General features: G+C 49.7%; 1 protein-coding gene, 2 long non-coding RNA genes and 1 other non-coding gene across 5 annotated transcripts; 2 read left to right on the plus strand and 2 right to left on the minus strand.

Moving 5' to 3' along the window:
- Nucleotides 1–446: 446 nt before the first annotated feature.
- On the minus strand, nt 447–3,432 carry LOC138419427 (uncharacterized). Its single transcript, XR_011248968.1, has 2 exons — nt 3,302–3,432; nt 447–676 (listed from the first exon to the last, which is right to left on the minus strand). It is a non-coding gene; the product is annotated as an uncharacterized lncRNA (long non-coding RNA).
- On the plus strand, nt 3,236–27,713 carry ZNF274 (zinc finger protein 274). 2 transcript variants are annotated; one of them, XM_069552283.1, is made up of 8 exons: nt 3,236–3,534; nt 3,952–4,027; nt 4,760–4,886; nt 5,621–5,713; nt 21,639–22,121; nt 24,879–24,967; nt 25,884–26,010; nt 26,396–27,713. In XM_069552283.1, the coding sequence occupies exons 2-8, from the start codon at nt 3,995–3,997 to the stop codon at nt 27,304–27,306; spliced, it is 1,863 nt and encodes a 620-aa protein (XP_069408384.1). In that variant the 5' UTR covers nt 3,236–3,534; nt 3,952–3,994; the 3' UTR covers nt 27,307–27,713. The 2 variants fall into 2 exon arrangements, with proteins under 2 accessions (XP_069408384.1, XP_069408383.1); XM_069552282.1 differs by having other exon boundaries at nt 3,479–3,754.
- On the plus strand, nt 10,877–10,982 carry LOC138419897 (U6 spliceosomal RNA). Its single transcript, XR_011249146.1, has one exon. It is a non-coding gene; the product is annotated as a U6 spliceosomal RNA (small nuclear RNA).
- On the minus strand, nt 12,347–16,520 carry LOC138419428 (uncharacterized). The gene is made up of 3 exons (XR_011248969.1): nt 15,199–16,520; nt 13,737–13,867; nt 12,347–13,484 (listed from the first exon to the last, which is right to left on the minus strand). It is a non-coding gene; the product is annotated as an uncharacterized lncRNA (long non-coding RNA).
- Nucleotides 27,714–27,745: the final 32 nt, after the last annotated feature.

A 27,745-nucleotide genomic window follows, 5' to 3' on the forward strand; every position in this document is an offset into this window, starting at 1 on the left:
CAGGGTCATCCCAGTGCACCAGCCCTGAGCACCCTGTTTCATGCATCGAACCTGGACTGGCGATCTATTTCACATAGGGTAATATACATGTTTCAGTGCTATTCTCTCAAATCATCCCACCCTCGCCTTCTCCCACAGAGTCCAAAAGTCTGCTCTTTACATCTGTGTCTCTTTCACTGACTCGCATATAGGGTCATCGCTACCATCTTTCTAAATTCCATATGTATGCATTAATATACTGCATTGGTGTTTTTTTCTGACTTACTTCACTCTGTATAATAGGCTCCCGTTTCATCCACCTCATTAGAACTGATTCAAATGCATTCCTTTTAATAGCTGAGTAATATTCCACTGTGTATATGTTCCACAGCTTTCTTATCCATTCGTCTGCTGATGGACATCTAGGTAGGATGCGTAACATTTTTGACATTTTACGTACATAACAGTTAACATTCATCCAAAAATGTGTTTATTTACTTATTTATCTTCGGCTGCGCTGGGTCTTTGCTGCTGTGCACAGGCTTTCTCCAGGTGCAGTGAGTCGGCTCCTCACTGCAGTGTCTTCTCTTGTTGTGGAGCACAGGCGCTAGGCAAGCAGGCTTCAGTAGTATGGCACATGGGCTGTTTCCCTGTGGCACTTGGGATCTTCCCAGACCAGGGATCAAACCTGCGTCCCCTGCATTGGCAGGCAGATTCTTAACCACTGAACCACCAGGAACCACCCCCCCACACCAGAAATGTTTCTTAATGTAATCAAGTTACAGCAAATTAAATAGCATTCTTAATTTGCTAAATGGGAAAAAGAACATGCAATTTATTATTAAAAGTTGTACTAAAGTGAGTTTCATGAATCAATCTTAAATAATATACTTAAGACCACCTTTTAACCTAAAATCATGTTTTTACTCTATAGTATACAAACAGAAACAACTGAAAGAACTTCCAAGAACGCCCGTTTCCTCAAGATGTTAAAACCTCCATCAAACTGACAGTAAACTACTAGAAGGATCCCTAGTCATAACCAGAAGAAAACAATATGGCTAATCGCCTTGTCCTGCTACCCATGGCTGTAGAACACCATTGTTTTTAAGTAAAAATATGAGAAAGAGGCATGAATTATTTAATGAATGGGGATGCTGTTTTAGCTATAATATCCAAGAAAAATTCAGGGAAACGCATGGTTAGTGACTCAGGGCTAATAGGCCCAAGTCAATAGACACACCGTCTCAACTGCAATAAGATGAACAATGTGTGGCCCACGTGTGAGTATTCTCCACGGTGGCCACAGAGATGTACGACTGCTGGAATAAGCATAGCATGCAGTGGACAGGACGACTCACACGGAGGCATAAGGCTGCTGAAACCTGCTGGAAGTGGAGAGAGGGTGCACTGGGCCCTGGGTCTCAGTAGCAGAGTCCCAAGCACCGAGGAGGAGAGAGGACACCAGAGCCTGGGCCCTGGAACCTCAGGAAGATGGAAAGACACCAGATACTGGACTTGGAGGGAGCCATGAGACTATTTTGTCCTGGGCTCCAAAGAAAGATTAGAGTGGATTGGGCTCGAGGAAGAGGGGCACACACCAGGTCCTGGGCAGGGAAAGACTTCTTCCATTTCCTAGACATGGGCACCTGGCTCACAGATGAGGACCCAGGGCAGAGGAGCCTTCCTGTCCAGCCCACACCACATCAACTCCCTGATTCTCTGCTTAGCCAGTTAGCAAGGTTACTCTGAACCTTCTCCCCAGTAAGGCCCATACCTGTTCTTCCTCATAGAATCCCACTTGAGCAAGAATCCTAAGTCAGTTTATGAAGACTCCCCTACTCTTAAATTCCTCACCCCTACTCTCTCCCCCAGGTGATACATCATCACCCTGGCCTGCCTTCCTTAAAACAGTCTATTAGCTTTGTCCAGCTAGAATCCCCCAGACACGATGTCTCCTTCTCCTAATTTTCTATCTACTGGTACCTTTCCCCTTACTCCTAGGCCATAAATCGCCACTTACTCTAGTTGTATTCAGAACTGAGCTGTTCTACACTGGTGTCTCCCCCTTCCCCCGTTGCAAGTTCATTGAAGAAAATCTATCACCGCCTTAACTTCCGTCCAGCTCTGATTTGCGCGTGAACAACCCTCCCCCCACTCTCCTGCCTTGGTTCCACTTGCTCTGCCCTTCCCACAACTTGAGTGGATAGTCAGCCCCGACCCCATTCTCCTCCCCGGGCCTGGAGGCCATCTAACCTCACCTTCCGCACATTTCCCTGGTGGCTCAAACCATAAAGAGTCTACCCGGATTCCATCTCGGGTCGGGATGATCCCCTGGAGAAGGGAATGGCAACCCACTCCGGTATTCTTCCCTGGGAAATCCCATGGACAGAGAAGCCTGGCGGGCTACCGTCCTACCGCCCATGGGGTCGAAAGAGCTGGACACGACGTGCGACTAACACTTTTACACCCGCACAGTTCACAGCAGGCCCTTACTTCTTTTCCTCCCAGGAGTTTGGGAGGATTTCAGTCCCCCCTTCAGAACACGTCCCACCGTCCCAACCCGACCTCTTTTCCTGTCCCTTAGATGTGAATACACACTTAGTATCCTCTTCCCCAAAACTTGGCAGGACTTTGTGCTCAACTGTATTGGAACCTTTGGCCTGAAGTCCATCAGGCTCCTCTGTCCATGGAATTTTTCAGGCAAGAATACTGGAGTGAGCTGCCATTTCCCGCTTCAGGCGATTTTGCCGACCGAGGGATCGAACCCGCGTATTCTGTGTCTTTTGCTGCTGCTGCTACTGCTAAGTCACGTCCGTCGTGTCCGACTGTGTGACCCCATAGACGGCAGCCCACCAGGCTCCTGTCCCTGGGATTCTCCAGGCAAGAACACTGGAGTGGGTTGCCATCTCCTCCAATGCACGAAAGTGAAAAGTGAAAGTGAAGTCGCTCAGTCGTGCCCGACTCTTCGCGACCCCGTGGACTGCAGCCTACCAGGCTCCTCCATCCATGGGACTTTCCAGGCAAGAGTACTGGAGTGGGGTGCCGTTGCCTTCTCCGGTGTCTTTTGCACTGCAGGCCAACTCTCGACTGCGGAGCCTAGGGGGACCAACTTTACCGCCGCCTCAAGGCACTCCCGGCCCGCCCCTCCCCGCTCCACGTTTGGTGTGAGAAGCTCGCCCCGCCCCCAGCACCCCCGGCCCCGCCCCTCCCATGCCTTCCCTGTCTCCATTTCCCATTCGTCCCACGCGTTGCAGCCCTCGAGGCTTGGCGAGGCTCCCTCTCGGCCTGCGTTGCTGCCCATGCAGGTGCTGGGACCCACCAGCGGCCCGACTTGCCCCTCGAAGGCCTCCTCCTGTCCAGCGGGATCACCGAGGGCGCTCCTTCCGCGACCCGGGCTTCGCCTACCGCCAGAGTTGGCCGCCAAGATGTCCGCCGCCCACAACGCGGGGTGCGCCGCGCCGCGGGGGGCTCTGGGAGTTGTAGTCCAAGTGGACGCACTGACGCAGTTAGCCGAGGGCTGACAGGCGCCATTGTACGGCGCGCGCGCGCAGGGTGAGTGTGGCGCGAAACCTGCGCCCGTCGGGGGCTGTGTTCCAGGGCTGCTCCGCGGGGAGCGCCCAGTGGCGGCCCCAACCCTTCAATCGCAGGAGCCCAGAGCCAGCCTCGTCTGCCGTCCTTCCGCCGTGGGGCCTTTAGGGCAGTTGAGAATCGGGGACTCGGGGCCCATAGGGGCGCGAGGCGGGCCCACCCCAGCCGGGCGCTCGCGAGCTGGGTAAGGGGCCGGCTCCATCTGGGTGAGGAGGTTGGGAAGTTGCCCCTCTGGCTGTTCGAGAACAGGTGGAGACGACTTTTTAGAGCATTTTCCGAGGTTGGAGTTAGACCTGTCATTTCCTGTTGATTGGGCCGAGGGGTCGGGGGCCTTGGTCTAACCCTCACGCCCCTTCCACCTCCCAAATTCGACCTTCTTAGGACTCTGCCTACTCCCACGGGACTCGTTGAGGAAGAGGAAGTTATGGCCTCCGGGCTTCCGACGGATTGGTTCCGTGTGAGTAGAGGTTTCTTGATAAGTTTCAAAGTCTACCGCTGGATTTGGGAGCGGGGGTGGAGGGGTGATGCAGGCACACGCGTTTCCTGGGATACCCCCAGGTCCCCTAGCATCTAGGTAAGGGATGGGGGACTGTAGGAGGAGGAGAGACCCTAGTGGGTGGATAGCAAGTTGCTTAGCTTTCCAAGGGAGCAAATAGAATAGAGGACAAATAGCAGGGGATTCTAATTTATCTTTTAAACGGAACGGGGGAAAAGCCACTGGCAGGTGTAAACAGGAATCAGGCTTCACTTAGGGTTCAGTAGTACTTTGGAATTAAAGCTTAGTCACTGGGTGAAAAGAGAGATGGGGATGAATCCCTGATAGGTGAAGGAGCAGCAGCAGAATAGCCAGTCGATGGAGGCTAAAGGCTGAAGTGGGGTGATTTAGCTCACGGAATTCCGTAGGAGAAAGGATACACCTGATATCACTGTTGGAATCCTCAGGTTAGTAAGAAGTGGAAAGGTTTTCAGAGAATGAACAATGTTTTCTGACCTCATGGGCTGCCCTACTTGCTGTGACCTGATAAGATCAAGCTTGGGTTTGGGTTTTCAAATTCAGGAACTCCTGATGTATCTGGAATGCTCGAGTCACCTTGTTAATTGTGCCTACCTGTGCTCAGTCACCCTCCTCCTCCTCCTGTCAGCACGGGTGACAACAGGCCCTGGCTGAACAGGCACCTGTGGGTTTTAGGAACCAGTGACCTTTGAAGATGTGGCCTTGGGTTTTACCCCAGATGAGTGGGGCCAGCTGGACCTCGAACAGAAGTCCCTGTACAGGGAGGTGACGCTGGAGAACTACAGGAACCTGGTCTCAGTGGGTAAGGCCGGCCTCTGCGTCAATAAAGATTTGTGCTTTGCAGCCCGAATGTGGTGCCTTTCAAGTGTGTGTCTGCTTTGGCTCAGTCTGCAGGGATCTGAGTTCAAGGATCAAGGCCCTGGAGCCTGAGGGAAAGGGCAACTTTACATACAACTTTTGAAACTTGACCAAGTCCACCCCTCAGAGGTGTTCAATATCAGGCATGTGGGCCTATGGGGGATGTTTCCAACTGCTGATGGATGCTTACTGTCTTTGTAACAAGAATTCCAGAACGTGGTGTCAGTGTCTGACAGCTCAGGTGCATCATCAAAGGCCTTGCCCCCTCCCATCTCTGCATGGTTAGTGTGAAGCTTTCATTCTTAGGTTGGTATGTGCCTGACTGATGCCAAGCATTATGTCCATCCAAGTTTAAGGCAGAAAGTAACGCCAGGGCAGCCTTGATTAGTTCTTTCTATAGCTGGCACACTTTACAAACAAACAAAAATGCCATAAGCCCCCAGTTGACAAACTTCCCTTAGTGTTTTACTGACCAGAACCAAGTCCCACTACCTCCTTTACAGTCAAGAGAATCCAGAAAAGGAAGCAGCTGGCGCAGGGGATGGGTGGAGTTAGCAACACTGCCCTCGACCAGAAGGCGTGTCTACCAGGGAGAACGCAGGGACAGAACTGCTACAGCAGGAAAGTGCTTTCTCCCGAACACAGACCCCCAAGCACTGTCTCTTTTCCCTTGGGCAGAACATCAGCTTTCCAAGCCAGATGTGGTATCTCAGTTAGAGGAAGAGGAAGAGCTCTGGTCGGTGGAGAGAGGAATTCAAGACACCTTTTCAGGTGAGAACCAGGCACAAGGGAGTCCTGGTGTGGGAGTCCTGGTTAGCAGGAACTAGTGTCAGCAAAGGAGGTGGACGGGGGCAAACCCCTAGCGGGGTGTTGGGAGGAGCAGCTGCAAACACGCTGAATCAAGCTCTGCATCTTCCTCGGCTTCAGTCGGGGGCACTGCTTGGCTGAATGGGAACCTCTTGCTGGTGCCAGGTTGGCTGTAGGGGCGTCCTTACCCTGCTTCACTCATGGTCTATTGCCCTTCCCTTTGGTAATCTCTGGTAACTGGTGTGTGGCTTTGGCCAGATTTAATGTTTACATTTATGTAAGTTTATGTTTTGGGGGATGTGACCATACTCAGTGGAGACAGGTTTGCATCATTCATTCACAAATGCAGTGTAGACTTTTGACTTTGACTTTTTTCTCTTGATGGACATACAAGTAGTTGCAAAAAAAATCCTTGCATACAATTTTTTGCACAATCAAGTTGGGTTTTTTGTGTAGATAGCATTTCTAGAAATAGAATGTAAAATCAACCAAGATGTAAGTGAAAAAATTTGGTAGCAACAAGTTGCTGTCTTAAGTTCCTTTAAAATACATATAGCTGCGTAAGATAGACTGGTGACTTATAGTCCTGTTTTTAAGGTTTATAGATCTGATAGGAAAAGATATATTCAGTTTGGTTTCTAAGTTTACAGATTATTTGTACTTTTGCTTTTGTGAGTTTTTCTATTTTCCTTTTTTTTCCCTTCTGTTGGTTTGTCTTTTGTGTATGGTGCTGGGGAGGACTCTACCATATATTATGGATAATAACACTGCAGATAACAGTCCAATATGTATCTCCTACCTTTAGTCTCCATAAAGAAGTTTTATGATTTCAGATTTTTTTTTTCCTTTCAGATCTGTCTTTATTCATGCCATACATGGGCAGATTGTACAAATACTTTATTCTGGTACTTTTGGGTTTTGTTTAGCTGTTTCATGTACTGGGTTCCTTATGTAATTGGTGTGGGGCACAAGTTTTTTCAGTGCCATTTTCTGATTATTGGAACACCATTTTTATCATCTCGCATAGTCACTGTTGCGTGCAGGCCTTCTTGGCCCCTTATGGTCCCTTGATCTCTGTCAGTATCTTAGTAAACACCGTATTACTGTACTTACTGTAGCTTTATAACAATCTTGGATAAACGGTAGGCCCTCTGTTTTTTTTTTAATTAAAAAAACCTGTTATCTGTTCTCAACCAGATGAATACCTACCATCAGCTTGTCAGGATTCATTGAGAAAATGCTGTTAGAATGTATGTTACATTTAACTTCATCCAGAAATTTGATCAGAACTGGTCTCAGTCAAGTTCTGCCACAGGTGTACAAGGAGGGATCCACTCCCCTCACTGCGCTAGTCAGGCTTTCCACCTGCGGTTGGGCATTCCTTCCAGTTGCTATCTTATCTGCTCAGGTTACCCCTCCCTTGCAGTCCTGCGTAGCTGCTGCAGATGAACCTATCCTGCTGCTAAATTCTTATTTGTAACAGTTTTGTTAGGTCATCACTAATTTCCTCAGTACAGAGTCATATTATTGGCAAGTATACAGTAGTATTATTTTACTTCTTTTGCATTCAAGGTAGGTGAGGAGGTAATTGTATTCCTCACAGCTACTACTTCCAAAACACTGGGCTGAAAATGTGATGATTTTAAGTATCTGGTCTCTGACTTGAAAGGGACAGTTTCTGGATTCTGCTTTGATTCATATCACTTTTTATTTGGATAAAGGAACAGTCATCTCACCCTTTCTAGTAAATGAAAATTAGTAAGAGCCCCAATTTTCCCCCTCCAAAGCCCTCCAAGGTGATGATGGAGATTTTCTGAACAGTTAATAATTATAGATGTGCCCCTGTAGTAATGTCCTGATGTCTATGAACTTTTTTAGGATTTCTGCATCAGTGTTCATAAATTATATTGGGGAGGTGGATGGTTTTGTGTTTGGTATTTTTGGACACTTCTGTATCAGTGTGTGTTGGCTCTGTAAGGAGAACTTCTTGTGTTCCCGCTTTGTTCTCTGTGCCTTAATGCAAGTGGCTCTGGAACTGCCTGGAACTTTCAGTGTCCAGCTGTGAATCTGTACCTGGCCTGCAGCTTTGGTGATGATGACCTTCTAGCCATGCATCTCTGGATGATGTGGCAAGTTTCCTAAATCTGGCTGCCACGGGGGGCATTGGGCACTTATGGTTACGTGCAGTGTCAGAAAAGCTGGCTTCCCAGGGGATGGGAGATTCAGGGGTGGTGTCCTAGAACGGAAGATCCTGTATTACAAGCTAGGCCTGGGGTGATAGGTGCCTAACATATTTATGCTGCGTTCCAAAGAATCCTTAATGCGATGTTTTTTCCTCCACTGTCTCCCCTTGACCTCAGAAATATTTGTAGAAGGCCCCTTGTGTCCTATGCAATATAAAAAAGAGAAAGTATGTACTTGGTAGTGAGCCAAAGACCTAGTGTAATCCCTGTGATTGTAGACTCCTCCGTCTCACAGAGGAGCACCTTCTACCAACACACTGCACAGATGTAACTGGGTCACGCCAGGTAACTAGTGGTGTGGACAGAGAAGGCAAAGAACATGGTGTAGAGCAGGGAGCAACAGGGAAGTACTCTAGAGGTGGGGTCAGGGGACACTGCAGGGCCAAGATTTTAAGCCAATGCCTATAGAACAGAAAGTCGGCAGATGGGCAAGAACAGAGGTGAAGAGCTTCCTGGTGCAGAAACGCCAGTGGGGGTTCCCCTGAGAACCCCCAAGGGGGCAAGGGGGGCACATTCTGGGAACAGAAAGTCACTTATTAGGCTGGAAGGAAGTAACTGAGGTGTACTGATAGGCAAGTTAAGTTTGGGGCCTCCACTGTCAGGAGGGTTTCATCTTCCTTGAGTAGGTGTGTGTTGTGCTTTTTACCACTGAGGACAGAAGGGCACAGATGTGAGCAGGCGGGGGACTGCGGTAGTAGTACATAGGGAAGAGGTGGTTAATATTTGCCCCCAAGAGAATAGCAACAGGGCTGGGAGAAGCTGGCTCCTCTTCTTGTGAGGTGGATCCAATGGGGCCGGTTGAGTAACTGACCAGGAGGGCACAGGAAAGGAAGCTGCAAAGAACTGCTCACAGGTGAAGGCTTCAGGGGATTTCGTATGACTGTTCTTTCTAATGTATGTATTTATACGCATCTTTCATGCACACTTTTAAAATGTATCAGTACCTCATTTTTAAAATGCAGTAAGAGATGAGATGGTTGGATGGCATCACCGATTCAATGGACATGAGTCTGAGTAAGCTCCAGGAACTGGTGATGGACAGGGAAGCCTGGCGTGCTGCAGTCGATGGGGTCACAGTCGGACACAACTAAGCGACTGAACTAAAAACAGAGGTATTACTACTGTGGCGTTTTGGGCATTGGTCAGTGACATGGAAGTCTGGTAAAGGCCAAGACTTTTGAAGGGTGGAAATAGGTTTTCTTTGGCTTTTATTTTTATGTTGAAATAATTTTAAGCAAATGGAACAATTGTACAAAGAACTACCTAAGAGCTTCCACCTAAATTCACATGTTTTTGCAACTGTACCATGTCCTGACTGGTTCTATTAATGGAGTATGAATAGGAGGCAACTTAGAAACACCCAAGTAAAGGTCTGTGAAGCCAGTGGCATGCCCCTGTCTGAGGTCCAGGCAGTGCATAAAAACATGGGAGTCTTAGGTGTTTGGAATGGCCTGCTTACTGTTAAGAGAACCGTCTCCTTCAGTGGTCCCTTTCTCCCAGCACTGATGTAGCTGTGCCTCTCCTCAAGGCAGAGAACAAACTGAACAAAAGCTAGGCCGCATGAATACAGCCCAGTCTGCATGTCTTAGCCCTCCATGACTGTAAAAATGGCAGCACAGACAGTGGCCGAAGTAGAAAGGAACCTGGGTAAATGCTTAAGACATGGAATTAATCTTCAAGAAGGCACTAGTTTGAAAAGATGCTGTGAAGATAAGAAGTGTGGAGAAATATTTGATGGCACTCACATCTTAAGCCTTCTCAATGTTCTTTCAAGAAAGTATTACCTACCATATGTGTGGCTTGGGTGGAATATCTTGAGACATAATCTATACAGATCAAACATTAGGGACAATGCAATGGAATAAAGACACTATTTTGAAGGTCATGATTGTAGGAAAGCCTGCAGGACAGTTACATTTTTTTTTGATTTGTCAAGAATTTAAGCAGAAGAGCCCTGCAAATATGAATGTGGCAATTCAAATTAGTATAGACATTAATAGGAAAAAAAAGGCTAGTACAAGAAGATTGTATTGTTGGGAGGAATAGAAGGAAATTCTTCTCAAGATTTTTTGTGTAGCCTGAGAGGACTCACATGGGCTATAAAACCAACATGTGGGGGACGTAGGAAATCACTTGTTTTATACAAAGGATAATTCTTTCAGGAACAAGAGTAAATATGTTTAGTGTGAGAAAGCCTAGTTTTAGCTCAGCTCACAGAGGAGACTCACATGGAAAAAACTCAAATGGAGGAAGTCCTTTTCATCACGTGTTTTTCAATATGAGAACTCAAATGGAAGAGATCCAGGAATCATAGCAGGAAACACTTACAGCCTGATTTGAGAGAATTCATACTAGACAAAAAATTCCAGTTGTATTCCATTTGGAAAAGTTCTTACATCAAGTCATTGTATCTGAGAACTCTGAAATCACAGGGAAATGGTTGCTGTGGAGAGGTTTCATAAACAGCTGTTTTCAGTATCACAGAAGTAGATATTGAAGAGTGTCTGAGAATGTAATCAGTGTTAAGCATGAGGAGTCACAGAACCCACTGACCAGAAGCCCTTCAGTAGGAGTCCTCACTGTGTTCAGCATCAGAGGACTCATATGAGAGCAGATTCTCAGTGTAATCTGTGCAGGCAGGTCGTTCATCTTAGCTCTCCTCTTGTTTGACAGAACAACAGAGAAACAGACCGAAGAGACCCACCCTGAATGACAGAAACGAAACGTCTCATTCTGTTTTTACACCAGATTGTCATAAGAAAGCAAACCCTAAAACCTTGATCACATTAGGACTATCCCTTGATATCCATGGGGGATTGTTTTAGGGCTCCTACAGATACCAAAATCTAGACGCTCAAGGCCCTTATAGAAATGGTGCGGTACAGTGCTTGCTCCGGCAGCATGCACACTGAAATTGGAACAACACAGAGAGGATTAGCATGGCCCCTGTGCAAGGATAACAGGCCATTCGTGAAGCACTCCATGTTACTTTAAAAAATACAATAAAATTGTGAAGTACAGACAGATGTGAAGGGTCAACTGTATGAATATACAGTAAAACAGGTTCTGTTTCTCCAATCTGGGTTCTATTATCTATTTGAGCATCTAGAACAAATGTTAAGTAGCATGAGTGAGCCAGCCATCCTTATTTCAGTCTCCTTCGCATGTCCCCAGTGGCTAGGAAATAACTGACGTTACAGCTCAGGAAACTGCGGAGTGAATAAACAGTTAGAAAAATTACAAGAGATGAGGAAATCTTCAAATAGGAAAGTCTGAAGACTAGGCCAGGCTCCAAGAGGATGATAAAAGAAATCTTAAAATAGTGCTACAAAGAACTTTGAAATGGTTGCACTCCTGGGGACAAGGTCAAAAGTCTATAACCTTGAATGGCTATCAAACACGTTTTGGCAGGAATCCAGCCTATCGGGGTGTGGTCACATACTGTGCAGTCTTTATTCAAGAATACTTCATGTTCTCTGTTACCATCCATTTGCTCTCTAGGACCCATGTAACCTTAATCCTCTTATCTGAGGACCACTTTCCCTAGCATCTAGGTACAGTCTCTGGAGTAATTTCAAGACCTGAAGTGCTTTAACTATTAACTGAAAAAGAAGGAAAGTAAATGAAGTAAGCATTGGACTCAAACCTTTTTTGAGGAGGAAAAAAACTTCTAAGAGTCCTGAGGAAAAATAAGATAAAAACAGTAGTAAGTCAGAAATGAAGAAGAGAAAAAGAGCCCATTTTCTGGATAGATAAGTGTAAATAAATGGCAAGTTAAAAACCTATACAGAGAAAGGAAACTACGCAGATATTCAACAATACATGTTCCCATTATAGTGTTTTAAACAACTGTCAAAGAATAAGCCTGCTCTGGACTTCCCTGGTGGTCCAGTGCTTAAGACTCAGCTCTTCCACTGCAAGAGGTGTGGGTTCAGTCCCTGGTTGGGGAACTAAGATCCCCTTGCCATGTGGTATGGCCAAAGAATGAAGAATAAGCCAGCTTTATGTACTGATATGAAACAATCACCATGAGATATTTGTGTTTCTTAAAAATATATACCTGTAACATAGATACCTATCTATGTTTAACGTGAACGTGTGAAGTGAAAGTGTTAGTCACTCAGTCCTGTCCGACTCTGCAACCCATGGACTGTAGCCTGCCAGGCTCCTCTGTCCATGGAATTCTCCAGCCAAGAATACTGGGGCAGGTAGCCATTCCTTTCAACAGGGGATCCTGCCAACCCAGGGATCAAACCTGGGTCTCCTGCATTGCAGGCAGATTCACCATCTGAGCCACCAGGGAAGTCCACCTTAACGTATATAAAGATGTACAGACGTCCAGGATACCAATGTCTTTTTTTTTTTTTTCATTTAAAAATATACTTGCAAACATACACCAGGTATTAATATGCCAATTGTTACCATTGGGAGAATAGAGAAACTATAGGATGTGATTGTCTCCAGAGAAGGAAATTGGGTGGGAGGGTGACCTTCCACTCTCAGAGGTCCTGCCAGTAACTGTGCTCGTAAAATGGAAGACTGTCATCTTCCTGCTGTCACCAGCTCCTGACACAGCATAGGTGCTCAGTAAGTATTTGTTAAGTACAGGAATGAACAAACAATAAGATGGAAAGATTTCTGGAAAAGTGTAAAGTTGGCCCAAGAGAAATGTTAAAACCAATTTTTTCTTAAGAACAAAGTAGATAAATAGTTGCATCTCTGTATTAACCCAGGCAGTAAATATTTTCTAGCTTCCTATTAAAAGATAGGTTTCCAAAGAACATAAGCTACTCAATGACAGAACACTAAGTGCTTTGTTAACAGGTCCTTTCTGCAACCTGTACACAGCATTGTTCTCACTAAAGCACAAAATGAGGAAAATATTGAAAAGGAGAAAATATCTGTAGCTTGTAATAACGAACACCTGTTTTATCCATTTTTAGATAATGTGTTTAAAAAAAAAAACTTATCCTCTGAAATAGTTATAAGAGTTGAGCAGCTGCAACAGAGTATAAAATACAGAAACTTAATACCTGTGGCTTAAAGCAGGAATAACCACTTCAACAGAGAGGAAAGACTTTGTTATTGATACTTTTTTGAAATGGAACCTAAGAATAAATTGGTAAGGAATGAGCAGGCTCTATTTGGAGGTTATGTTAGAGGGCCATGTAAGACTTAAGTATGTAAAAACACTGACTTCTTTTGAGGGGTTAAAAGGCTAGAAGTGCATGAAGTCGCTTTCTTAAGTCCTATAATTATTCCAGCTAGCAGCCCCCGAGAAACTCCACGTCCCCATTCATGCTGTGGGAGCATGAAGGCAAGTCCCTGACCTGGGTTGTCTGGGAAGAAGCAGGTGGGGGTTTAAACCAGGGTCCTCTTACCCCATGACATGCTTAGGCTTCCAAGTGAAAGATGGGAACGTTGCAGCAGCAGCTATCTTCCCATAACTCACAGATGGACACAATTTCAGTGCCAATGAGATTTCCTGAAATCTGAGGTATGGGCAAGCATAAGCCTTTGAAAGGCCCAAATGTCTCGGTGCACTGTTCATCAAAGCACTTAGAAGCTGTGCTGTATCAACAAATACTGCCTGAACACCTGCCAAAATGCCAAGTGCTGTTATAGGGAAGGGTCACCATGATAAACAGGGTGGAAAGGCCCCCTCTCACTGGGCTTACACTCATTCCAGAGAAGCTACTAGCCTGTGCTGATGAGTAAATGTAAACCTACTAAAACAAACTTACCAGTTCAGTTCCTCAATTGTGCTGGCCTTTCAAATGTTCACTGGTCACTTGCAGCTAATGGCTACTATGTTGGACAGTGCAGATCTGGAATATTCCCTTCTCCAAAGAATGTTCCACTGAGCAGTGCTATTCTAGAGAGGGTGGAGAGAGAAATTAATGAGCCAGATACTTAAAGATGGCAATCAATGGTATGAAGAAAAATGAAACAATAGAGTCTGTATATGGGGAAGATACAGGAGTGGAGAAGCACGGGTGGGCAATATTAGTTTGGAACTGGGTGGGAAGATAGCTCCGAGATGACATCTGACCTGAGAGCTGGATGGGGAAGGAGAAGCAGAGATGTTAGGAAAGACATCACTGGGCAGGCAGGCAGCAAGTGCAGTGACTTCTGGATGAGACTCTCTTGGGCACATTTGAGGAAAAGATTGTAGCTATGTGAAGTGGTATAAAAGGCATAAAAGAACAGGGTTTGGTTCCCAGGTACTCCCTTCTGCAGATTCTTAGCCTCTCCCAGCGTGGATCTGTGTAAAAGTTGGTCACTTGCTTAATGGGGCTGTGGTGTTTTAAAAGCCCAGGCAGGTCCTTGGAGGGCTTCATGAAATGGTAGCTGCTGTTACTGACTGTGTAATCATCAACAGCTTTGGCACATCCTCCTCCGGGCTTGGCTTAGGAGTTTCCAATGTGTGAGACCCAGTTAGCAGCCTCAGCAGGCCAGTGAGGGGAGACACGTTTAGAAGGTGATGGAGCAAGATGTCCAGAGCTGAGGAGTAGGAAATGGGGAAAGGATGAGACAGGGTGAGCTGAGGGCATCCTAGACAAAGGGAGGGTGCAACAAGGATGAGGAGAGCTGCCCCTGACCCCCCAACAAGCTGGTAGAAGGACATTGTAATTAGTTACTATTATTTTTGTGGTCTGGTAGCAAAGCTTTCACTATAAAACTGGGCACTGTGAGAGAGACAGCTTACCTGAAGGTAGCAGAGAGAGCATGAGAGAAGAAAACAGCTCCCATCAGCCTTTACAACTCAGTACCTGCCTGGAGGTCCCTATTCACTTAGGGTGGGGAAACTGAGACCCAGAAGGATTAAGCCCCTTGCCCAAAGGCTCAGTGAATTTGTAAAATAGCCCCCTAGCTAGATAAGGAATTGCAGGTGGGGGAACTAAATTCCCCCAATCCTACCCCACCCTCCACCCCCCGGGTTTTTCAGCTGGTGGGTTGAAAGCCAGCACTTGGGATTTGTGGCTGAGGAATCATTTTATGCAGCTCCCAAGGCAGGTGGGTAGGTTAGTCAGCCCCGCCTGAGTGAAGTGTGGATCGCGGTTCAGGCTTGCTAGCTGGTACACAGAGCTTTCATTTTCTGTCAAGTGGGGCCAATACAGACAGCATTGAGGGTTACCTTTAGAGGGACTGGGGAGTTGTTCCTGAGATGAGACAGAGGACTGAGGTGCCTGGAGTGACACTTACCCACGGCCATTTCAGGTACTGCACAGCATCCAGTAGGTGTTTATAACTGCGTAACCAGTGTCCACCTAAAGGGTTGCTACAGCAGGGAGGGCGGGTACACTGGACTCAGCAAAAAAGTAAAACACCCTGGTGCCCACAACGATAAGGAGGAAGTAAATATATGACCCAGATCAAAGAAGTGGTGGGGTTCGAGGGAATGAAGTAGGATAGAAAAAAAGCAAACACTTGTTTTTAAGAGAGAAAGCACTGAATAAAAATTCCTCTGATTAGCCAAGGAATAAAACACAGAAATTTCGTAAATTAAAAAGCTATTAAGCAATCTGGAGAATTAAGGCATGATTATTGCTCAAAATGGTGCTGGTGGCCCAGCACGGAGCCCCTAGGGAGGCCCACCTTGTTATCCTCAGAGAGAAGTTCCAAGCCTTAAGAGCTGTAATTGAAAGAAAAAACTCTTCAAGTCAAGAATAACTGGGCGGGGAGGTGGGAATCAGTTCAGTTCAGTCGGGTCCGACTCTTTGCGACCCCATGGACTACAGCACGCCAGGCTTCCCTGTCCATCACCAACTCCCAGAGCTTACTCAAACTCATGTTCATCGAGGCGGGAATAAGCCTCCAGAAATCCTGAGGAACAGGAAGGGAACTAAATAAATGCTCAAGATAACGCAGGTATGAACTAAGGCAGGCAAGCATCCACATGAAACTAACTCAAAGCCTTATTTGAGAGGAAGTTGGGGAAGGGTTTGGAAATGGAAGGTCAAATGTCTGTCATAATTTTCATCAAGGAAAAAGTGCTTTAAAAGTAGGAAAGGAGTGACCGGGCAGCGGCCATTAGGTGACAGCGTGGCGCAGGAGCTGTTTTTCAACCCTGGCGCGCCCAAGGCGAGTCTGGATGGGCGGCCCCAGCTGGCACTGGGCGACTTCTGACCCCGAGCTGACTCGACGGATCACGCGCCAGCAATGGGCAAAACCCGTGAGGTCCTTGGAGGCCGCTGCCGAGTGGAGGTATGTAGTCAGAAAATTCGGAGAAAGGAAGACAAAAAAGCCCTAAGGAGGCAGGGAAAGCGTGTAGGGGCGGGGAAGGAAAATGGATCGGGGATCCAGGTGCTCGTTACTCTCGAGGAAAGTGGCCGCGCTCCCGACACCCAGCGTCACCCAACAAGACAGACTTGCAGCTCGGGAAGGTGTGTATGGAGGCTCCGCCGCACTGACCCAGGGAGGCCGGGAAAGGGAAAGCGAGAGGAGGAGGTGAGAGGCGAGTGAGCCGCAATCCTGCCAAAGGCCTCAGAGGACCCCAAAGCCTCCGTATGGCGGCGCCGGAAGTCCCTCGACTTGGAGGCTCCTGGGAGTTGTAGTACGGCGGGAGCGTGACGCATTTCCGTCCAGGCCGGAAGTCGCGGTTCTAAGCTCCTAGAACTGGGAGAGGAGCCGGTGCGGCTGTGGAGGGAGCGTAGGCGTCTAAACTCTTCACCCTTGGGAGGAGGGGCCAGGCGCACTTCGTACACAGTCGTCTGGTGTGGCCACGGGCTCTGCCAAAACCAGCTCCGCGGCCGCCGTAGCTAAGTGCGCGGCGACATACGCGGCAGGTGCTTGGGTGGCCACAGACTGCAAGGGAAAGCACGGAGACAGCAAACAAGCAGCCGCTACTCCTAGTCGCTTTCAGATTTTTTTTTTTTTAAGCAGCTGCAGTTACTCCACAGTAATATAACTGACCTCGCGTGCGCCAGGCGTAGAAAGCCAAACTCCAACAGCGGGAGTTGGCAGCAAACTAAAGGTTTATTCAGTTCAGTTCAGTTCAGTCGCTCAGTCGTGTCGGACTCTGCGACCCCAGGAATCGCAGCGCGCCAGGCCTCCCTGTCCATCACCAACTCCCGGAGTTCACTCAGACTCACGTCCATCGAGTCAGTGATATCATCCAGCCATCTCATCCTCTGTCGTCCCCTTCTCCTCCTGACCCCAATCCCTCCCAGCATCAGAGTCTTTTCCAACGAGTCAACTCTTCGCATGAGGTGGCCAAAGTACTGGAGTTTCAGCTTCAGCATCATTCCCTCCAAAGAAATCCCAGGGCTGATCTCCTTCAGAATGGACTGGTTCTATCTCCTTGCAGTCCAAGGGACTCTCAAGAGTCTTCTCCAACACCACAGTTCAAAAGCATCAATTCTTCGGCGCTCAGCCTTCTTCACAGTCCAACTCTGACATCCATACATGACCACTGGAAAAACCACAGCCTTGACTAGAGGGACCTTTGTTGGCAAAGTAATGTCTCTTCTTTTGAATATGCTATCTAGGTTGGTCATAATTTTTCTTCCAAGGAGTAAGCATCTTTTAATTTCATGGCTGCAGTCACCATCTGAAGTGATTTTGGAGCCCCCAAAAATAAAGTCTGACACTGTTTCCACTGTTTCCCCATTTTTTTCCCATGAAGTGATGGGACCAGATGCCATGATCTTCATTTTCTGAATGTTGAGCTTTAAGCCAAATTTTTCACTCTCCTCTTTTACTTTCATCAAGAGGCTTTTTAGTTCCTCTTCACTTTCTGCCATAAGAGTGGTGTCATCTGCATAGCTGAGGTTATTGATATTTCTCCCGGCAATCTTGACTCCAGCTTGTGCTTCTTCCAGCCCAGCGTTTCTCATGATGTACTCTGCATAGAAGTGAAATAAGCAGGGCGACAGTATACAGCCTTGACGTACTCCTTTTCCTCTTTGGAACCAGTCTGTTTTTCCCTGTCCAGTTCTAACTGTTTTGTGGAGACAAATCCTAGGAGTGTTTTAAAGGGAAAGATTGCAGAGGCTGGGGTTAATCATTGTTTTTTTGACATTTCTTAATCCTGTTTTCTGGCAACCCACTCCAGTATTCTTGCCTGGAGAACCCGCATGGACAGAGGAGCCTGGTGGGCTCCATAGCGTCGCAGCTTGAGATGACTCACATGACGTCTCTGGCCAGGTGATCCATGGCTCCAGGATCTGTTAGCTCATCTTGCCCTGGACAGACAGCTTCAGTTTGTATTAAAGTACGATGCTATCAATCACAGCAGTTTTGGTCATCTGACACTGGTTGATTGATGTTCACTTAGCGCGGAATTGAAGTTAGAGGGGACAAGAAGGGGAATACAGTTTTGGTAAGAGAGGTTAAGCATAAACTCGGTAGGGAAGTCGTTTTTAACAGTAATTTCCTGTTCTACTTTTTACTGCATGTGACAGGAACATTCCAATGTTGTCATAGTCCCCCTCAAATCAATGTACTAATTTTATAATGCTCACGTGGGGATCTTTCACAGTTTTCTTGACCTGTGTTTGAATACTCCTGTGTCTTCCAGTTTTACTCCATCATTTACCACATTGCTCAGGAAGTGAGTGTTGCGGAAAGAAAGCCCGCTCAAAAGAGGACATGCAGAGGCTATTACTCAAGAGTCGAACCTACCAGGGGAGGTCAACCACCATCCTTTGTGTTTGAAGTGAAGTGAAGTGAAAGTTGCTCAGTCGTGTCCGACTCTTTGCCACCCCATGGACTACACAGTCCATGGAAATCTCTAGGTCAGAATACTGGAGTGGGTAGCCTTTCGTTCGGAGAAGGCAACGGCACCCCACTCCAGTACTCTTGCCTGGAAAATCCCATGGATGGAGGAGCCTGGTAGGCTGCAGTCCGTGGGATCGCTAAGAGTCGGACACGACTGAAGCGACTTAGCAGCAGTAGCAGCAGCAGCCTTTCACTTTCATACATTGGAGAAGGAAATGGCAACCCACTCCAGTGTTCTTGCCTGGAGAATCCCAGGGATGGGGGAGCCTGGTGGGCTGCCGTCTATGGGGTTGCACAGAGTCGGACACGGCTGAAGCGACTTAGCAGCAGTAGCAGCAGCAGCCTTTCCTTTCTCCAGGGGAATCTTCCTAACCCAGGGATCGAACCCAGGTCTCCCGCATTGCAGGTGGATTCTTTACCAGCTGAGCCACAAGGGAAGCCCAAGAATACTGGAGTGGGTAGCCTATCCCTTCTTCAGGGGATATTCCTGACCCAGGAATTGAATCGGGGTCTGCTGCATTGCTGGAAGATTCTTTACTAACTGAACTGAGAGTCAAGCAGATTGGGAGGGGGAAGATCATGGTGAAAAAAAGAGAAGGTTCTGATTGGAGATTATTGGCTTGGGGGTCAGAAAGAAAAACTGGAAGTTATCAACCAAGTGCTGAGAGCTGGGCTTGTTGCCACAGAAGTTGTAGTTCGGAGTTCTGTTGGCTTACACTGGCTTTCCTTTATCTGTGTGTTCATTCTGTGGGTCTCACAGAAGCCACGTCTTCATCTCTGGCTGGCTCCCTGCTCGTAAGTAGGTTAGTGTGGTAAAGTTCCTAGGTGTGCATTGGGAACTCTTTGTGTGCTCAGACCAGTTGCCTGGTGGGGATCTTGGGAACCCTGGGCCGCACTGAGGTATAGCAAGTGGGGTAGGCGCTGGTACAGCTGTTCTGAGGCAGATCAGAGGCTCAGCGTGGGCTCCATTTGGCCAAAATCTGTCTCCAGGCTGGAACAGGAGCTGCCCTGCTGGGGCCTTTCTGCCTACCGACTTGGCTGGGAGGGCTGTGCTGATGAGTCCAGTTGAGGTAAATGCTTTGTCCACTGGGCCCCTCAGCCAGCTTTTTTTTTTTTTTTATAATGCCTTTATTTTGCTGTTGCTGCTCTGGCCTTTCTTTAGGGGCGAAGAGCTGGGTCTGCTCTCTGGTGCGGTGCTCGGGCTTCTCATTGCGGAGCTGCGGCTGTACGACACGGGCTCCATAGCTGCGGCTGCTGGCTCTAGAGCACAGGCTGATTGTCTGTGACAGAGGCTTAGCTGCTCCACAGCCTGTGGGGTCTTCGTGGATCAGGGATGGATCCCACGTCTCTTGCATTGGCAGGGGGACTCGGACTCTTTACCACTGAGCCTGGTGGCTCTTGCCAGAGACCCAGGTTTGATCACTGGGCCTGGAAGATCCCCTGGAGAAGGAAATGGCAACCCACTCCAGTATTCTTGCCTGGAAAATCCGTGGATGGAGGAGGCTGGCAGGCTTCAGTCCATGGGGTCCCAAGGAGTCAGACATGACTGAGTGACTTCACTTTCACTTTCATTTGGGCTGGCCTTTGTCTGTGTGTCCACTCTCTGGGTATCACAGAAGTTGTGTCTTCATCTCCGGATGGCTCCCTGATATAAGCAGAGTCGTCTGGTAAAGTTCCTAGGCACCCATTGCTAGGCTTTGAGTTCATGCTATAAATTCCTTTCCAAGTAGAGCCGTGCTTAACCACTTACAATACTTACAATAGCAACGGTGAAAGTACAGGTTTGCTTTGGTATCAGCCATGCCATTTCTGTCTTTATAAAACAAGTCTAATTGAAAGTAAATCATAATTTTACCTTTTTAAATTTATTTTTTGAATCTTTAAGTCATTCAGAATCAGCGTTTCTTCTTGGAGTTGTTGAGAACTTTCTTGTTTCCTGTTACTTTGTGCAAGTTCCTTGGCATTTCAAGGCCATCCTGGAGTTCTGTTTCGCAAATGCTCTCTGGACTCTATTCCAAGACCCAGCATCCCTGCCTTTCCCGGATATTTTCATTCTTGGCCCCCATGGAGGTGGGATCAGGTTCAGTTCACCTCATGGCTGCAGGCATATATAGCAACATGGTTCTTGTCTCTTGGGCTTTTTTTTGGTTGTTGTTGTTATTCTGTGTTGAGATACAATTTATATATCATAAAGTTCACCCTTTGGAAGTAAAGTTCAGTGGTTTTTATTATATTCACAAGGTTGTGCAACCATCAGTATGATCTCATTTCAAAACAGTTTCTACATCATAAAGAAGCCGTCACCCCCCAACCCCCTCAACTCTATCTCCTGGAAACCACTCTACTCTCTGTCTCTCTATATTTGTTAATTTGGGACATTTCATATAAATAGAACCATACATATGTGGCCTTTTGTGTCTGGTTTCTTTCACTTAGCATAACGTTGTCAAGGTTCATTCATGCTGTGGTGTGTATCAAAAGTTCATTCCTTTTTATTGCCAAAGACAAATGTATTGTATGGATAGATCTGATTTTGTGTATTCATTTATCATTTGATGGACGTTTAAGTTGTTTTCCTTTTTTGGCAATTATGAATAATGCTGCTGTGAACATTCTTATACAAGTTTTTGTGTTGACATGTGTTTTTAATTCTTTTGGATTGAAACCTGTGTATCATGATACCACTCTCTGTGTAACTTGTTGAGGAGCTACCAGACTGTTTTGCAAAGCAGTGTAGCATTCTGTAGTCCTACTACCAGCGTGCACATCCTCACCAACAGTTCTTACCACCCATCCTTGACAATCGCCGTCCTAGAGACTGGGAAGTGATATTTCATAGTGGTTTTTGACTTGTATTTTCCTGGTGGCTAAAAACATTGCGAAACTTTTCGTGTGTTTTTTTGCCCATCGTTTTCAACTTTCAGAGTGTCCTGAGGCTCAGCTGGACCCTCAGTTGGATCCTTTTCCTGCCGGGAATCCCCTGATGAAGATCGAGGTGGTTGAAGTCCTCACCCTGAACCAGGAGGTGGCTGCTCCCCGGAATGCCCAGATCCGGGCCCTGTATGCTGAAGATGAGGGCCTGAGCCCAGAGGTTCTCAGGGAGCCCCCTCAACATCTGGATAAGCCTACCGCTGATCCTGAGATGGCTCGGCAGAGGTTCCGGGGGTTCCACTTTGAGGAGGTGGCTGGACCCCGCGAGGCGCTGGCCCGGCTCCGGGAGCTCTGCCGCCAGTGGCTGCGGCCCGAGGCGCACTCCAAGGAGCAGATGCTGGAGCTGCTGGTGCTGGAGCGGTTCCTGGGCGCGCTGCCCGAGAAGCTGCGGCAGTGGGTGGAGTCGCAGCACCCGGGGGACTGCCGGCAGGCGGTGGCCCTGGTGGAGGACGCCACCTGGATCTCTGAGGAGGGAAGTGAGTTCCACGGAAGGGTGGGGAGATGGCTGCTCCTGGGAGGGTGTCTTGAGGGTGGGAGCAAAGGAACCCAGGCTTCCTGACGGGTGGCAGAAGGGTGGTGCCCACTCCATCTAGGGCAAGGGCATCTGCTTGCTCCCCTTCCCCAACCCCATTTGGGGAATCAGAGTTTTAGATCATCAGTCCCCAACCTTTTTGGCACCAAGGAATGTTGTGAAAGACAGTTTTTCCATAGACAGACGTGGAGGGTGTGGTTTGGGCTGTAATCAAAACCATGGGGATCAGCCAATGGAGCTTTGCTGTCTTACCCGCCACTCACCTCCTGCTGCGTGGCCTGGTTCCTAACGGGCCTTGGGCTGGTACCTGTCTGCAACCCAGGGACTGGGGACTCCTACTTTAGATGTTTCCTTGCTGACATACCTGTCACTACCACTAGATCAAAGAATTTTGAGAATGGCCTCATCCTTGGACCTGTTTGTGGAAATGGAAGGCCTCAGGCCCTACCTCAAAGCTGCTGAAACTCTGGGGTGGGCCTGGCACTGCGTCCCTTTTTTTAAAATTGGAAGATAATTATGTTAGTTTCTGCTGTACAACAATGTAAATCAGCCATAAGTATACATATGTCCCCTCCCTCTAGAACCTCCCTCCCACCCTGGCACTGCCTTCTTTAATGAGCCCTCCACACATTTCTGAGGGAGGCCAGCAGATAATGTGCTTTATTTTTTATCCTTCTGGGATCCCTGCTGCATCCATTTCCGTCACACAGGTGTATGTATACGTATTTCTGGCAGGGCTTCTAACATCACACACTTAAGGGGGGTCTGTGAATAAGGTGATGACTGAGACAGACAGGACTCATGCACTCGTGAGGTCAACAAGCCTCCAACCTAGCAAGAAAGATGGGAGTCTGACAAATGAGCGTGCATCTGACAGCAGCGGGCTAGAGTGGCGACAGTAGCGGTGGGCCAGGGAGATGGTACAAGCTTGGGATGTACTGGGGATCCAGCCTTGATGAGCCTTGATTTTCATTAGGCTGACTTCTACAGAGCACACACACCTGTTTGCTCACCTCCATTTTCTATGTCCGTGACCAGTACTTGAAAGATGCTTCTTGAGGGAGTGAATGATTGACTGATCGACTTTGATGCTTGAGGAGGAGGGAGGGAATCTGAGCCTGGAGAGCAGCGTCCAGAGAACAGGGCTTCCTGGAGAAGCAGGTGTGGGAGGGAGTGGGGCTGGCAGCCGCAGGAGTGGTCTCTTCATGTGCACCGACTCTGGGGTGCTGTGGCCAGCAGGCTGAGGGTCCCAAAGATCTCCACATTGGAACCCCTTGAACCTCACATGGCGAAAGGGACAAGGGACTCACATGTGTGATAACGCTAAGGAGCTAGAGATGGACAGGTTAGCCTGGACTGTTTGGAAGGACCCAAGGTCATTGCGAGGACCCTTATGAAGACAGGCAGGAGGGTCCGAGTCAGAGTAGGAGGGGTGACAGCTGAAGCAGGGGTGCTGAAAGGAAGGTGTCATGAGCAGCGAGCCTCCGGGAACTGGAAGGAGCAAGGAATACATTCTCCCTAAGTCTCCAGAAGCAATCCAGCCCTGGGAGCACTTTGATTTTAGCCCCTTGAGTTTGTGTCATACTTCTGATCTCCGTAACTGTCACACAGCAAATTTGTGTTATTTTGAGCCACTGACATGGCAGCTTGTTACACCAGGGAACTAATACAGGTGCCAGGAAGACGGTTGTCAGGCTCATAAGATGAAGGTCAGAGAGCCCATGTCCCACCACAGGGGCGAGCGAAACCAATCAGTACTACAGAGGACGGTGGAGCCGGCTTCCCAAGGAGCCCTGCATTTGGGTCGGCATATCTGCTGAACTTGGGTGACCACTCTGAGCCCTTGCAGAGTGGCTCAGGGAGAAACACAACTCACTGAATACTTCCAGAGTGGTTCAGGTACACGCGGGGCTAGGCCCAGCGGGCCCAGACGTCTCCAGGGCTTGCCCTCTGCCGGATCATCCCTCTGGTAGCTGCACTCAGATGCACGCTGTTTCCATGTAGGGCTCCCAGCACGGGCTTTCTCTTTCCTGTATGTTCCAGCAGTTGCCTCTTTGGCTCTCACTGGCTGGCTGGGGGGCCAGGGTTTGTCCCTGATGCAGTCATTTTGGCCAGGAGGAAGCGACAGCCTGGCGGCCCAGCCTGGGTCATATCATGTGTCCCCTTGATAGTGGGGGGGGGGGGGCGGCGGGGTCGCATCATCGTTATACAAGCCTAAGGACCGTGTGGGGACACATGGGGGAGAGTCACGTCAAAGCATCACAGAGCTGGGCAGAGCTGTTTTCTAAGGTGGAAGAAGCTTGGAAAAATTGCATCACGGTGTGTCTGAGGGAGTGAGTCTGGTGCTGGCAGCCAGAGACACTCCCACCCTCCGTGGGGAGGGGGAGGGCGGGAGGGAGGACTCGGACGCCAGCAGTGGGTCTCTGTGTTTGAGGAGAAGGTGTGAAGCCAGCTGCTGAGGGTGTGGCGGTGACTCGGCTGCCTCAGTGGAGGGCCTGGCTCCAGAACAGTCCTTGGAGCGGCAGGGAGAGGGGCCAGCAGGAGGGACGCCGGTGCCCTGTGGTCACAAAAGTGGGGTTTGGGCACAGGTCAGAGGGGGCACTGATGGGATGAGCTGCGGGTGTGTGCCGGCCCCAGGAGTCCCAGAGCCAGAGGTGGGCTGCCCTTGCCCTGCTGACCCTGTGCTGACATCTCTTCCCAGCACTGCCCACCCAGGGCCCCCCCGGCGCGCTCCCTCCCGCAGCTCAGCAGAAGGACACAGCTACCTGGCCCGAGAAGGCACTGCCTGAGGTGAGTGGGGAGAGTCGCGCTTTCCTTCTCTGCTCCTGACTCCCCGGCAGGCCTGCCCTCCAGTGTCCACAGTGTCACTGGAGGCCATGATGGGGCACAGCGACCCAGAGCCAGGAAATCTGGACGGAAGAGGAAGAGGGGCCAAGTGAGAGGCAGGCAGCCTTGAGCCCTGGCATGCAGATGACTGCTGATCTCAGTTAAAACAAGAGACTTCATTCTCTGGAAACACAGACTTGGGTGTTTACATGTAAAACAAAGCCTGGTATTTGCTTCAAAATAACCAGAGCCAGGGTGTAGACAAAATAGGACTGGTCCTGTTTTACTGACTGTTGAGGCCCAGAAAGTGGCCAGTGATGGTGTGTATATGGCTTTGGTCAGGGCTGACACCTGGCTTGAGCACAGAAGTGCTCTCGTGTAACGAGTGGTCTGAGGCAGGCTTCAGGCTTCGTACAGGCAGGTACGGCTGTATTCAGGTGCTCCAGCCTCTTGCTTCTCAAGCAGGCTCTGCCCATCGTGGGCAGAGTGCTTCCCAGACACAGGGCAGTGGAAGCCCTCTTACTCCCAGAGTCCTGGTCGGCATCTCGAAAGGACTGACCACACTGCAGCTGCTCTGCTGCACCCCCCCCTACCCCGGAGGCAACCCGAGGGGTAGTCCCCTGTGGGAAGTCACGGGGAAAGAGGGAGGGGTTTGTGGCACCTGTAGTCCTTGTGAAGGAACTCCAGTCTGGCCCAGACTCTGGTTTCATCAGCACACACTCACTGGACCTCTTACGGGCCCCAGGCAGTGCTTCCCAGTAAACCCGAAAGCTGGGGAGTGCCAGCACAGTGAGCTCTGCTGGAATGTCCCCGCCAGCCTCTCTTCTGTACCTGCCAAGGACGCTGACCTTCCTGCTGAGACAGGTGTGTGACGTTGCAGGATCCAGTGACCTTCCTGGACGTGGCTGTGGACTTCAGCACGGAGGAGTGGGGGCTGCTGGACCCAACGCAGCGGACTGACTACCACGACGTGATGCTGGAGACCTTCGGACACCTGGTGTCTGTGGGTAAGGCCCCGCCACCGTCCCCAGGACTGGGATGCCCCAGAGGCTGTAATTCCAGGCTTATACCTCCTCTGGGCCCCGCGCAAGGCCTGTGTGTGCCTTCGAGACTGCCCTGCAGCCTCCAGGCCTTTAGCTGACGCTGTAGACCTAGAGGGGCAGCCTCGGGTCCAGCGAAGGCCTGATTTGCTGTCCACACCCCGAGGGGATATGAGAAGGCAGACGCCCAGCCTTCTGCGAGCTCTGCCGCTTCCGTGCTTCCGCCTCCCTCCCCAGCCTGCGCGGCTGCGCGTGGGGCGGCAGGAAGCTTCTGGCTATCTGATTATGTCGCACTATCCACCCTTTTCAGCACTTTCTCTCAGCGCGGTCCACACGTCTGGGTTTCTTTCAGGGTGGGAGACGACCCTGGACAGCAGGCAGTTCACACCGCAGCCCGGGCCTCCTGAGGAGCGGCCCGCCTGCGCCCTGAAGGAGGAGGACGCGGCCTCGGCCGCTGCCGCCCGGCCCTCCACCTCCGCAGAGGCTCTGCAGGCCGCGGCTCCGGGGGTCTGGGACCCGGCGCTGAAACCGGTGGCCCACGCTTCGGAAAACACCCTGCCCCCGCGGCCGCCCGGGGACGGCCCCCGACCCCCGGCGAGCGCAGGCCCGGGCCGCAGCCGCGGCCCCCGGCGCAAGGCGGCCCCTCGACAGCGCCTGCGCAAGCGCGAGCCCTGGCTTAAGACGGGGACGCGCGGCGCGCGCGCGCCGCTCCCCCCGAAGCGCGGCGGCGCCGGGAGGGCCGCGGGGGGCGGCGGCGACGCGGGCGGCCGGCCCTGCCCCCGGGCCGCCCCGCAGGTCACCTTCACGCGGATCCACAAGGGGAGCCAGGTGTGCCGGTGCAGCGAGTGCGGGAAGACGTTCCGGAACCCCAGGTACTTCTCGGTGCACAAGAAGATCCACACGGGAGAGAAGCCCTACGCGTGCCGGGACTGCGGGAAGGCGTTCGTGCAGAGCTCCTCCCTCAGGCAGCACCAGCGGGTGCACACCGGGGAGAGACCCTTCGTGTGCCACGACTGCGGGAGGACGTTCAACGACCGCTCGGCCATCTCCCAGCACCTGCGGACCCACACCGGGGCCAAGCCCTACCCGTGCCCGGACTGCGGCAAAGCCTTCCGCCAGAGCTCCCATCTCATCCGGCACCAGAGGACGCACACCGGCGAGCGCCCCTACACCTGCAGCAAGTGCGGAAAGGCCTTCACGCAGAGCTCGCACCTGATCGGGCACCAGAAGACGCACAGCAGGGTGAAGTGCAAGAGGAAATAGCCCACCTCCCAGCCCTCTAGCCGTGTGAGGAGGCGTCACCTTTGCAGCAGTGTCACCTGAGGAAACCTGGTTGGGATTCGGATGCGAATGGAAAGTCTCTGGTGATGAGATTCTCAAGACCCAAGGACGACCAGGGACACCGCCCTGCACTTAAGAAAACCAGTGTGGAGTCACTGCTCGTGAATACATCGCTCGCTCCTGGGTGTTTGCTCAGTTGATTTGCTGTTCTAATTTGTTTGTTCATTGGTTGTTAAGAGTGATAACTAGTGAAACCTGAAAATGCTTATAATGTAAGTTTGAAAAAACGGATACCAAGAAGTCTGTGCACTGATGTTTGTGGTAAAGTGTTTATGCATATGGACAAGGGTTGAAAGAGAACATGGATAAATAAACTATATATTTCTGTAGTAGGGTCTCTGTGTTTTTTCCCCACCTATTT

Source organism: Ovis canadensis, chromosome 14, assembly GCF_042477335.2.
Source record: "Ovis canadensis isolate MfBH-ARS-UI-01 breed Bighorn chromosome 14, ARS-UI_OviCan_v2, whole genome shotgun sequence".
NCBI classification, from domain to species: Eukaryota; Metazoa; Chordata; class Mammalia; order Artiodactyla; family Bovidae; genus Ovis; species Ovis canadensis.

Coding starts and splice junctions, on each gene's coding strand:
- ZNF274 (XM_069552283.1), top strand. CDS start 3,995: ATGGCCTCCGGGCTTCCGACGGATTGGTTCCGT. Junction 4,887..5,620: donor CAGGAACCTGGTCTCAGTGG/GTAAGGCCGGCC, acceptor TCCCTTGGGCAG/AACATCAGCTTTCCAAGCCA. Junction 5,714..21,638: donor AATTCAAGACACCTTTTCAG/GTGAGAACCAGG, acceptor TTCAACTTTCAG/AGTGTCCTGAGGCTCAGCTG.